The sequence below is a fragment of the Myodes glareolus genome, chromosome 21, assembly GCF_982192425.1.
Source record: "Myodes glareolus chromosome 21, mMyoGla1.1, whole genome shotgun sequence".
NCBI lineage: Eukaryota > Metazoa > Chordata > Mammalia > Rodentia > Cricetidae > Myodes > Myodes glareolus.
The window spans coordinates 51061457-51074516 of NC_142046.1; the positions used below are offsets into that span (position 1 = coordinate 51061457).

General features: G+C 47.0%; 1 protein-coding gene across 1 annotated transcript in view; it reads left to right on the forward strand.

The window, feature by feature from the left end:
- The first annotated feature begins 8719 nt into the window (after positions 1-8719).
- Myo3b (myosin IIIB) overlaps positions 8720-13060 on the forward strand; it is a 326704-nt gene continuing 322363 nt past the window's right edge. The window contains exons 1-2 of the mRNA XM_087900046.1: positions 8720-8900; positions 10491-10625. Coding sequence (XP_087756172.1) covers positions 8751-8900; positions 10491-10625 — 285 coding nt within the window. The 5' untranslated portion in view covers positions 8720-8750. The remainder of the gene's footprint in view (positions 8901-10490; positions 10626-13060) is intronic.

Sequence of the window (13060 nt, forward strand, 5' to 3'; positions counted from 1 at the left end):
TGCCCCCACTGCATACACAAAGGGAGACATTGCAATTGATAGTGATGAAATTCAGAAACACCACCAGGATGTGCTTTCAAAACTTATATCCGCTATAGTAAAAAATGACAATAAAAAATGAATTTGCATGCAGTCTACCAAAATTAAAATAAACAGTTTAAGCAGATTACTAACAACCAATGAGACTGAAATAGTAAATAATAATAATAATAATCATCATCATCATCATCATCTACCAATTGGAAATATCCCAGGACAAGACGGATTGACTGCTGAGTGCCACCAGGACTTTAAAGGAGAGCTAATCCCAAACTATTTCATACACATAAAAGAAGTAATGCTACAAATTCTTTTTATAAAGCCAATATTATCCCACACCGAAACCAGACAAAGATACAGCAAATGAGAAAGGCTCATCAATCCACCAATTTCCATTATGAACATAGACACAAAAATTCTCAGTAAAATATTTGTGCATGAAATTTAAGAATGTGTCTGAAATATAAAGCTATGACCAAGTTGGCTTCATTTCGGAAACTCAAGGATAGTTACTGAACTATACATAAATCAATAAGTAATACATTACATAGGTGGACTCAAGGATAGAAATCACACGATCATCTCAACAAATTAAAAGAAGGCTTAAAAATATTTACTTCATTGTTTTCTGCATTATGGGTATTTTGTCTGCCTGTATGTCTGTGTATCACTTGAGTGCCTGGTGCCAAAAGAGACCAGAAGAGGGCCTCAGATTCCCTAGGGCTGAAGTTACTGGAGTTGTGAGTTGCCCGGTGGGTGCTGGGAATTGAAACCAGGTCCTCTGGAAGAGCAACCAGTGCTCTTAACTGCAGAGCCATTTCCCCAGCTTCCCCAAAAATGTTTTTGGGAAAATTCATGTTAGAATAATGATAATGCTCTGAAGATACAAGGAATAAAAGAAACTTATTTTAAAATATCAAGGCTATATATGGCAAACCTACAGTCAATATGATACTAAATGAGGAAAACTAAAGTGTTTTCACTAAAATCAGGAAGGAGGCAAGGGTGTTCAAGCTTTCTCAGTGGAATCCTTGACATCTTACCTAGAGCAAATATAAACTCAAACAGCTATAGTTCTCTGATTTTTGACCAAGTTATCAAAATTACACATCTGAGGAAAGACAGCCTCTTCAATAAATGGTGCCAGGAAAGTCAGATACCCACATGTAAAAGAATGAAATTAGGTTCCTATCTCTCGCTCTGCAGAAAAATCAACTCCAATAGATCAATGACTTTGTAAGACCTGAAACTCTGAACTATTGTGGGGTGAAATAAGGGGAACACTTCGGAATACAGGAAGAGAGAGAAGCTTTCCACACAGGATTTCAGGTGCTCGGGCAATAAGGCCAATGATCAACAAATGGAACCTCATAAAATGGAAACCCTCTGCATAGTGGAGGAAACGAAGAACTGAATAAAGAGACAGCGCTCAGAATGGAAGAAAACCTTTGCAGGCTATGCATTTGAGAGAGCACTATTATCTGGACTATACACAAAACTAAGAAAACTAAACAGTCCTCAAAGGAAGAAACACAAAAGGTCAATGAACATGAGGAAAATATCCAACCTCATTAGTCATCAGACAAATGCAAAACTACACTGAGATTCCATCTCACCCCAGTCAGGGTGACAGCCATGAGGAAAACAAATTACATGGCAGGAGAGATGGAAGTGGTTAGAGCACTTCCTGCTCTTACAGAAGACCCAGGTTCAGTTCCCAGCACCCACATCAAGTGACCCATAACCATCTGTAACTCCAGCTCCAGCACATAGAATACTCTCTGCTCTTACATTCCCATGCCTGCGCACACTCCCCCACATCCAGCCACACACTTAAGATGGATGTTTCCAAAGTATAGGTCCAGTGTGAAGCTCCATGGTTTCAGATTAGCTGTGGTAGCCAAGTTAAGACGTGTAAATGCTGGGGATGGTTAATTTTACGTGTGTGTGTGTGTGTGATTTTTTTTATTTGCAAGTTCTTTGTAAAAAATTGTAGTAGATTTTTTTTAAAAAAAGAAAACAATAAAGGCTAGGAGGGATGTGCACAAAAGGGAACGCTTATATATTACTTATATATTACTGTAAACTAACCCAGCTATTATGGAAATATGTATGAAGTTTTCTAAAAAAAAAAAAAAAAAAAAAAAAAAAAAACTTCTACTCTGGGAGCCCGCTATCCAAGTACCAAGTATCCAAGTATAGTATATATCCAACTTAACTATCCTGGGTACTTACCCAAAGGACTCTAAGTCAACATGTCACAGAGACATTTACTCAGCGACATTTATCGTAGCATTGTTCAGTAGCTAAGTTACAGAGCCAGTCTTTGTGTCCCCAAACAAAGGAATGGATAACGGAAATGTGATGTGGGCACACAATGAACATTGTCATTCATAAAGAATAATGCAATGTGGTTTGCGTAAAAAACGGATGCAGGATGCCACTGGAAATAATCATACAAAGCGAAGCATCTGAGAAGGACAGATACATTAGTTTTTCTCATTTGTGGCTACGGACGCTCTAGTTGAGCTCTGCCTGCTGTGAGAAAAACCGAGCAGAAGCAGCTTGGAGGAGGAAAGGGTTCACCTCATCTCATTGGTTACTAATCCATCAGCAAGGAAGGCGGCAGGAGGTTGAAGCAGAGCCCATGGAGGAATGCTGCTCGTTGGTTTGCTCCCAGGCTCCTGGTCAGCTGCCTTGCTCACACACTAGGCCCACCTGCGTAGGCAGGCTGTGTGCCCACAGTAGTGGGCTGGGCCCTCCTACATCAATTAGCAATCAAAACATGTGCCCACAGGCTAATCTGATGGAGGCAATTCTTCAGCTGGCCCAGTGTGTCAAGTCGACAACCAAGATTAGCTATCACACTGGATTTTATGTAGATGAATAAAATGATGTGTGTACACATGACTTGAAAATGGAAGTCTGTGGGGAACGAGGACCCCGGGGAGTGGAGAAGAGGGGATGTGCTCGAAGTACAATACGTGTTTGCACGAAAGTGCCCTCTCCTCGCACAGTACTATGTACAATGAATACCACGATGAAAATCTTAAAATATAAGCCATAATTGTGTGTGTGTGTGGGGGGGGGAATGCTGTCTCAAATGCCAGATGTATAGTTCTACCAGGAATTTGTTTCATAGAGGAAAAAAGGAAGCTGGGGGCGTTGCTTTGAATTTCCAAGGTCAGGACAGTCTTTTGTTAGTGAAGTCTTTTACTAAATGAATTTCTGTCTATCTAGACAGGGGGTTAGGTAATGAGAAGTCTGTGTTTTCTAGATGGTAGGTTGATGATTTGTGGTCAGGCAGGAGAATGCTCATTCTGAGTTTCTATTGTCTTCCTCATCCTTACTTTCGGAACAGGTGTGTGTGTGTGTATGTATTTTGTTCCCAGGGTGTTGTCTAGATGAAAGTTCCATTTGTGGTGTAGACTGACATAGTATTCCAAAGCATGCTTATGAATTCTTCACTTAGGAGTAGCTGCAGAGATACACCATAGGGCTTCTGAGTGGTTAGCAAACTTGCCCCTGCATGAGGGTCACCGTCCACCTCTTCCCAGATAGACACAGCCCTTGTCTTTGCCTTTCAGTGAATGGAGCTGGCACAGCTGAAGTTGTCCAGCCTCGAGAGGACACCCTTTCAGGTCACGTCTAGGTATGTGAAGGACTGTGGGAAGTCTGGATGCCTCTTGAGGGTGTCCTGAACTTCAAACATCATTTTTGTCGCTCCAGACTGTTCCTGGCCTTTTCTGTGGTAACTCTGATGGTAGACAGTACCTTTTGCATTAACCCTGCTCTTCCCCAGCCCGGACAAGCAGAACACGTACCACCTCCAAGACCAACCTGCTAGAAGCAGCTTTGGGGCTGTGGAAGGGTTGTTCCAGCTGCCTTCCTGGACCTGATCATCACCTCTGTTATAGGGCTGTAGGAACAGCTGCTGCTTGGTTCATGTTTAATCAATTGACAGTTCATAGATTGAGTCAGTATGGGTTTTATTTTTTATTCTTTTTAAAGATTTGTTTATTTATTTTGTATACAGTGTTCTGCCTGCAGGCTAGAAGAGGGCACCAGATCTTATCACAGATGGTTGTGAGCCACCATGTGGTTGCTGGGAATTGAACTCAGGGCCTCTGGAAGAAGAGCCAGTGCTATTAACTGCTGAGTCATCTCTCCAGCCCCAGTATTGGTTTTAAAGAGTAAAGACAGGCATGGCTGTGAGAAACGCCCCACCCTATCACTGCTTTATTTAACTTTGTCTGAGAATACCTAGAAGTACATGATGAATAGGCCAGGGGAACCTGGGTCATCAGCTCCCCTATTCTGTCATCAGCGCCCACTGGAAATGAATCCCTCTGGGGAAGAGTTGTGCTGGTTTTGTGGCACCCACTTTGTTGTTCTTAGGAATATAGGCTGAGTCCCCTGTGGTTGGAGTTATTGTCCTCATAGAACATCACAGCACTTCAGCAGCAGGTCAGAAGGAAGGAGCCATTGCTAACTGTCCGATTCCTGCTGCTCTGTGGAGCAAAGGTCACAGGACTGGACCGAGGCAAACTTGGATTGCCATGTCTGCATTGCTCTTGGATGGCTGGGTCACCAACCTGGACTTCAGTTTCTTCTGTAAAATGGGGTGTAGTGGTTCACAACAGCTGCTGCCATCAAGGACCACAGACCGAGGGGCTTAAACAATGGAGCTTGGTTTGACCATGGGATGGTGTTCTGGAAGCTGGGGCAAGGTTGTGTCTGATCCTTAATCTATTGTCCTTATATAGACACAAGTCCTGATGCATTCCCTACACCCCCATACAATCTCATCTCCCCTCAATTACCTGCATAAAGGCTCTGCTGCCAATACAGTCATGTCCCGGGGTACTAAGGGTTGAGACTTCAAAACATTAATTGGAGAGGGCACCACAGTTCAGCTGCCACGGAGGGGAGGCAAGGAGCCCAGCAGGCAGCTTTCTGATACCACTCTGGTTATTAATGCCCACGTCTTTGGAAGGCTCCAGAAGCTGGTGTGGCCAAAGGGCTTGCTCCGAGATCATTCCCAAATGCCAGCACTTCTGGTAACAAGGCAGAGGCTGTCCCAGGAACACAGGGTGGCTGGTCTAGATGCAACAGGTACTTGGCTCCCTGCCCTCTTCTGCCTGAGCTGCAGAACTTCTCTTTAGCCTTGACTGCAGCATTGCCCGTGGATGTGATGGTCTCCACACTCCTCTGCCGCTGGGAGGAAAGCCCACCCGAGACCATGACATGGACACTCTTAAAGGCCAAAAGAAACTCTTTGTTGCTGCTCGGGGCATTTGCCCAAATCATACAGCTTTGAGCCTTACAGCTCTTCATCTCTTATGCACAAAGCCACATCCTGGTTGTCACACTTCAGTTAGCAAGAAGCAGAACTTCGGAAGCCAAAAGACACTGTTAGAACATTTGGAGGAATTTCTGGAACTGTGGACTAGGTTGTTGATGGATTAGGTCTTTGTTCCCATTCTGGCTGGTGTTAGGGCCTGCGTGCTGGGTTCTAAGGTCAGAATGTGGCTTCTAATCTGGCCTCAGTTGTGCTAAGGTCTGGGGACCACTTAGACTTCTCCTGCCACGTTCCCTAACACCATCATCCAAACCTGGAATTCTACTCAAGTCTGAAACTAATAACCAATCAGACCAAAGCTCATTTTGTGGTTTGTGACTGAAAGTAAACTACGAAGTGGGAAGTGTTTTCTAAACCTTGCTGGGTCTGAGGCGGATCTTGCTGGGCTCTGCCGACACACCCTGGATGCTCCCAATACCCACTGCACTCTGTCACCTTCCGCTCCAAGTGGAAGTGAATGAAATGGGAACATGACCATGACCTGGGCAGCTGCTGTCACTCTGTGGAGGTGGAGAGGCTGAGGCAAAGAGCTGTGCTCTCTGCCGAGTCTCCCCGCTGGCCGGGGGTGGGGCAGGATGGTTCTGGCAGTTTGCTCAGAGCGCTGAGGAGTCCAGACCTCAGCCCAGTACAGGTGTCTCTGCGGATGACGAAACAGAGGTCGTGGTTGCGACGCGCTTCCTGACCAGCAGGAATGAACGCCACGAAAACGAGATTCCTTCCCTATCACGTCTTTATTCGGAGCACTCGATTGAGGAAAATTGGGGGAAGGGAAGAGAGAGAAAAGACAGAGAAAGGGAGAGCAAGGGAGAGAGGAAGAGAGAGTGCAGGGACGAGAGAAAGATTAGAGAGAGCTTAGAGAGAGAAAGATGAGAGAGCACAGGGACAAGAGAAAGATTAGCCAGAGAGGAAGCAGAGCCCAGAGGCAGCTGCTTTTCTAGGATGAAAGGCTCGAATGCTGATTGGTTGATGCCATTCTGCTAGGGCCCAAGGCCACAGGACAGGTCAGGGAACCACATCTCTGAAATGCAAAACAAGGCTCCAAGCACACTGGCCTGGATGGCAGCATCAAAGGATTTGTATACCTCCAGGCTGTAGGACTGCTGGCACTATCTCGCCAAGGCGACATCCTGGCGGCTCCCTACACGTGATGTCAATGGTCAGGTCACCTTCTGCTGTGACAAACACTTGACAGAGCCACTTAAGGATGGGAAGGTTTGTTTTGGTCAGAGTTTGTGCCATGCACCCTCGCAAGGAAGCCATGGCAGCGGGAGCGTGAGGCAGCTGTTCTCCTTGCACTTGCAGTCAGGAAGCTGAGAGATGAGTGTTGGCCCTCAGTCCGCATTCTCCTTCTTATTCTGCTCAGGACCCCGTAGACGGATGGGCTACCTGCAGTCCTAACACTGATGGACAGCTGGTCAGGATCCGGAATCACCTAGGAGGCACAATCCCTGGTCACAAGGGATGATGAGATTAACTGATGTGGGGGAGATAAGGGCCTGAATGAGCAAGACAAATGGGTGATGGACCGTGCTCTAGGTTTCTCCCTAGCCTGTCTGGCCAAGCCCAGCGTGTCTTATTTCTTGCTCACGTGGAAGTCCAGCTTCAGAATGCTGTCGGGGGCAAGGAGGAGGCTTGGGGGTTGTTGTGGCTGCTTGACTGTGGAATGTCCCCCTACTTGGTCACCAGCGGGTGGTGCTGTTTGGAGGAGCATGTGGGCCCTTGAGCAGAGTGGAGGGAGTGGATCCCTGGCAGGGTCACAGTCCGCTGTGACAGTGTCCTACCCCAAGTCCTTTGGTTCCTATCTGCCATTTGCCTTGTGACCTTATATTCCGGGCTATAGCACTGGTTCCGTCCCTACTCTCATGGCTTCTCTTCCACAACAGACCATAAGCCTCTCTTTTGCGCCCTGGATATTTTGTCACAGTGACAAGAACAGCAACACAAATCTCAAAGCAAAGAACAGCGAGTTATACCACAGCAAAGTTGCTCCTTGGATAACTGATCCTCCTTCGGTTCTTCTGGTGGTAGCAAAGAAAGTCTGTCCCAGTCTTGAACTCCATGCCATTCCTGGGTGATTGCCAGTTTTACACAAGATCACCATTACCCTGGAACCCAGCGGCAGCGGTACCTGGCTGGACGCGAATACTTCTCTTTTGCTTCTACTATAATTGGTTCCCTTTGATATGCAGTGAGTGATAATGTTTCTGCATTTGGGGAACTGATATCAAGTGCCTTTAAAAAGTGTTCAAGAGGGGCTGACTGGTGGCAGTGCACATCTTTAATCCCAGCACTCCCCAGGCAGAGGCAGGCAGATCTCTATGAGTTCAAGTCCAGCCTGGTCTACAGAGCGAGTTCCAGGACAGTCAAAGATACACAGAAAAACTCTGTCTCTAAAAACAAAACAAAAACAAAAACAAAACAAACGTTCAAGAGAGGAAAGGGAAAAAAATTCTTGTGCCAATTCACAGGGCTTTGCTTTGGGAGAATTATCTAGAAAAGAGAAGTTCAAATTGGAATACTCACCACAAGACTGAAGTCTGGGGGCAAGAGTTTGGTGCCATGGCTCTTGCTGGTGGATCCTGGGTTGCTTTTGTGGGGTCTAGATGCAAACCTAGGTTAAGACACTCCTCTCAGCCCGAGGGCACCTGATCCCAAGTGGGCTTTCTCACAGCATCGGTCCTGGATTTGGTGTTACTAACCTTACTCTGAAAATCTCTGTTCTTGAAGCAAGGCAGTGAGTCAGCAGTCCCAGTCAGCACCTTGGTGTGATTTGCCTGCGTGGCGATTGCTCTGTGGATGGGGTACAGGCTTGGCTCCTCTTTAAAGGGTCCTGAGGCTGGTCAGTGGGTCCTGTGCCCAGATCAGCACCTGGAATGTGCGCTTTTGACCTTGCACACAGTGTGCGGATTCATTCCCAGTGGCTATCCGGGAACCCCGGTCAAGTTTGCTGTAAGTGGGGGTGAGCATTTAGACTGCCATCTTCCAGCTCCGTTCCCTGGTAGCAGCCGCTCTGGCCACTCAGCAGCTGCTCAGACATGGCAGCTTCTCCCTTCTACCACCCTCCCTTTCTCTCGCAGTGCCTAAATCATCTTTTACGTCGGTGATTTTAGCGCGTATCAGAGTCCCGCTACTTCTCTACTCTATCGTCTACTACCATTTCTTATGGATGTGTCAGATTCTTTTCTTACTTTGAAATACAAGAGGAGACAAAAAGGAAGTAACAAGGCTACTGATTAAGAAACGAACCACTTCTGTTCCAGAAGTCCGTTCCCTTTAATCCTGTGAGCCACTGCTCACGATACGATTTCTTAACAGGAAACACCTGTATGGATTATTTCGCTACAATCCCATGATGCTTGGACTGGAATCCCTCCCAGACCCCATGGACACCTGGGAGATTATAGAAACCATTGGCAAAGGCACTTACGGCAAGGTCTACAAGGTAGCCAACAAGAGAGACGGGAGTCTGGCGGCTGTGAAGATCCTGGACCCCGTGAGTGTGAGTAACGGAAGGAACTGTACCCACGTCTGGTGTGTCAGACGCACTGAGTCGGCCATTTTTTTCTCCTGATTTTTGGGATAATTTTCATGAACGCTGACAGGAAATCTCAAAACGAATACTGGTTTGTCAGCATCTCTGAAGGAAAGAATTGGCTTGGAGTTAAAACTGCGCTGGACTTGCTGGGTGTGGCCGAGGATGTCTTTAACTCCAGCACATGGCGGGGTAGGGGAGTAGAGGATGGAGGGGTGGACTGGGGTTTGCGGGGTCACAGAGGCAGGCAGAGAGGTCAGCCTGGTCTACAAAGCAAGTTCGAGGTCAGCCAGGGTTACACCAAGACACCATATCTCAAAAAACCCAAAACAAACTAACAAAACAAAAACAAAGCTTCCCCAGACTATGGTGTCTTGCCTATTTTATTGTTATTTTGGCTTTAATGTCTTGGACTGTTAGAAATTATTCTTTTGGGGAAAATACTGTATTTCACTCCCTGTTCCTTCTAAGTCACAAAATGAGCCAGCCTCACGATATTCAATCATCTGAGGTGACATTTTCTCTCAAAACGCTGTGGTTACAATGCTCTGCTCTGCACAGTGAAGTTGTGTCTTGCGTGGGCCCCTTCAATCTTTGAAATCCAGATATTTTTTAATAAAAAGTTATTTACAATAATACAGTTAAGGAAAAATGTTAACATAAAGGAAAGTTATTGCTTAAAATAATCAAAAGGTTGGGAATGGGATCAGTGCAGCGGCTCTTAGCTCTTTTTCATATCTGACAAGGGTGACCTTAATATAAGTAGCGTCTAATATGGTGGTGCACACTTGTAATTCCAGTCCTTGGGAGGTGCAGGTCTTGAGTGGGGGGGGCGGTTTTGAGTTGGAGGTCAGCATAGGGAGCGCAGTGTGTATTAGGTCATCCTGGGCTCCATAGTGAGATCATGTTTCGAAAAATCCCAAATCCATGATCAATGTGCTTTATTAACTGATGACCTCAGCACAATGTCCTTTCTGCACCTTTCCGTACATACCCGTCTAAACTAAGCATGGATTTGCCGTGATGTCTTGTTTGTGCTTTCACAAATACAGCTTGCCTGACGATCAGAGGGCAGAGCTAAGCCACTAGCTAGCCATAGAGGCCTGGCAGTGGTGGTGTACACCTTTAATCCTAGCACTTAGGAGGCAAAGGCAGATGGGTCTCTGTGAGTTCAAGGCCACCCTGGGCTACACGTGATTGATCCCATCTCAAACAGAAACACAGTCAGGCAGTGGTGGCTCACACCTTTAATCCCAATACTTGGGAGTTACACACCTTTAATCCCAGCACTAGGGAGGTGGAGACAGTAGTGATATGGCTGGGTGGAGAGAGGAATATAAGGCAGGAGACAGGAGCTCAGTGTATTCAATCTGAGAATTCATGGAGACAGGGTCTTGCCCACTTTGGTCTGAAGATTTGGTAGAGGTGAAAGGTCTCTCTAGTGACTGACTCTTTTACTTCTCTGATCTTTCAGCATTTACCCCAATATCCGACTCTGGGTTTTTATTATTAAGACCTATTAGAAATCACACTACATGCATTTTTTAACCCTTTTAGGATATGGATGAAGAGATCGAGGCTGAATACAACATTCTGCGGTTTCTCCCTAACCACCCCAATGTGGTGCAGTTTTATGGGATGTTTTACAGAGTGGATCGTTGCGTCGGAGGACAGCTGTGGCTGGTCCTGGAGGTGAGAGGCTCCTGTTGCCTATCCTCTGCGTGGAAGTGAGCGCTGAGTGCTGGGGCAAGCGGGTGCTTTGTGGGCCAGTGTGTTTGCAGGTGTGCAGTGGAGGAGTAGACCCCCTCCTGTGCACCAGGTACCTGACCAGCTGTGAGACATTGCAGTCTGTACAGCAAGGTGTGTGGATGAGGTTTCTTCTTCAGCTCCTTCAAAAGACGTAAACCCTCCTTTCTTCTAACACAGAGTGGATCTAGGAATCCAGTCGGGAAATATTACTGTGTTCTACAAATTGGAAACATTTCATAGAATTCATGTTCTAACTTAGTATGCCCCCCTTTGGAACTCGGCCTATGATGCAGTTGGCCTGCACCGTTTGTATCTGCCTGTTCATGTTCACTGGCTCCAGAAAACTGAGTCTGAGAGTTGTGCCTGGAAGGTTTGTTAGGGAGTGCTCGTCAGAGACTAGCGGAGAGAGAGGTGAGGGAGCGAGGAAGGCCATGGGGCAAGGAGAGGTTAAACAGCAGTGAGACTGTGATCGTGGTCTCAGCTAATTCTCTAGTGAAATGGACAACAAGGAGTTTGCTCATAGCTGCGCCTCTGCCCTCCTGCAGCGGCTGTGGTGGTGGGCCATTCCTAGCGAAAGGTGCCAGGGAGGAGGGGACAGTAGACATTCCCAGGAGAACCAGCTGTGCAGAGGGGACCTAAAGAGAATGTAACATGTCCCTCTGTCCCTCCTTCTCCTGTTTTTTAATGGGAACGAATGACATCTGGGCCAGGAGACTGAGTCCCCTACATTACACTCCCCACAAGACTGACGAGAGCTAGGACAACAGGACAGGCCATTTCCTTCGTTCTCATAGGACCCACTCTGATTTGTCTTGGACCCAGCCCCTCTGAACTAGCTCACCCCTCCCTGCCTCTGGTCGCCAGGATGATCCAGGAGCATGGGGACACACGTGGACACCTTAAAGGAGCCCAAGAACCACCTTCCCTTCACCGACTGGGGTCTCTTATCCTAGTCCTCTTGGATCTGGGAACCCCAAGAATGAGGCAACATGTACTGGCTGCCATGGCAACCATGGATGGAGAATTCATTATTGCATCCAAGTGTGATAATCTGCAGGAAGCTTCTCTCAATATTTCTGCCACATCAGCTACCTTCCTCACCATCTAGCAATGCAGGGGCTTTGGGTTTCTGTGACCCACCTTTGAGATGTTAGTTGGCGTGTTAAATCACGTACATTCTCCCATCAGCTTTTGGGTTTCATTAACCACCTGCCCTTCACCCCCACCCTGAGAAGGTTAGGGTTTCTAATCTTGTCGCAAAGCTGTGTAACCCCGAGGCTTTGCTCAGGGATGACGTTATTTCTTGAGTCTCTGTCTTCTTTTTTAGCTCTCTGTAAGAGCTCTGCCCCTCGCTGTAACTCCATCGTGGAAATACAGTGACCAAGAAATCTCCTTTTTGACTCATTCCCTTCTCTGCACACCCCACCTTACTCTGAACATCTCTGTGCTCATAGAGAACTGGAGCCTTCGGGGTGTCTTTAAGGCTTGTCAAGGGTCTGCTCCTTGTGCTGCTGGGCGAGCAGGAAGCTGCTCATGCTAAAGGTGCTTATGAGGCAATGCTCTTCCTGATCAGGTCAGATGGCAGACATGGGGCCTCGTGTGCACCCAGCACAGCCAGGGAAGCAGTGAAGAATGGGGAGGAATCAGGCTGTGACCTGAGCCACGTACTGATGCTCCCCGGCCAAATATCCTCTGACTTTTCCTCCTTGACCAGGGGCAGGTAACAAGGCCACTCTGAGAGACTTATCCCTCAGCATGCAATGTGCTGGCATTTATCATTTTGCTGGTGGTTTTGCCAAAGCTACCTTCTTTAGCCCAGCATGGGCTATCTATAGCAGGCTACTAGGTAGCCGGATGTGTCCAATGCCCACAAAAGTCTAAGAAACACAAGCATTGCTAGACTTCTGACAGTGACAGAAGTCCTTGTTTTCTTTAGTTTTGGTCTCTTGGTTTTCCAGACAGTGAGAGGGTTAGAGAGGGGGGAACAACATGACCACGACCAGTGACATCGCAGGCTTGAATGATATGAGTCAGCCTGCTCTCCTTCACTATAAGCAAATGTCTGAGATAAAGCAACTTTCAAGAGGAAAGGCCTGTTTGGACTCATGACTGGAGAGGTTTCTATCTGGTGGCTTTGGGGCCCGGGAAGAATGAACACATCATGATGGGCACAAACTGAAAAGGAAATGGTTTGCTTCATGGTGGCTTGGAAGCAAATCAGGGAGGAAAAGAGAAGCCAGCATCCTGACATCCTATCAAAGGCAGAGCTCCAATGACTTGACTCCTCCCACTGAGCCTCACACAGTAAAGGTACCACCACCTCCTAATAGCACCATGTGCCGCTGGTCAGAGCTTTAGCCCATGACCTTTGGGGACAC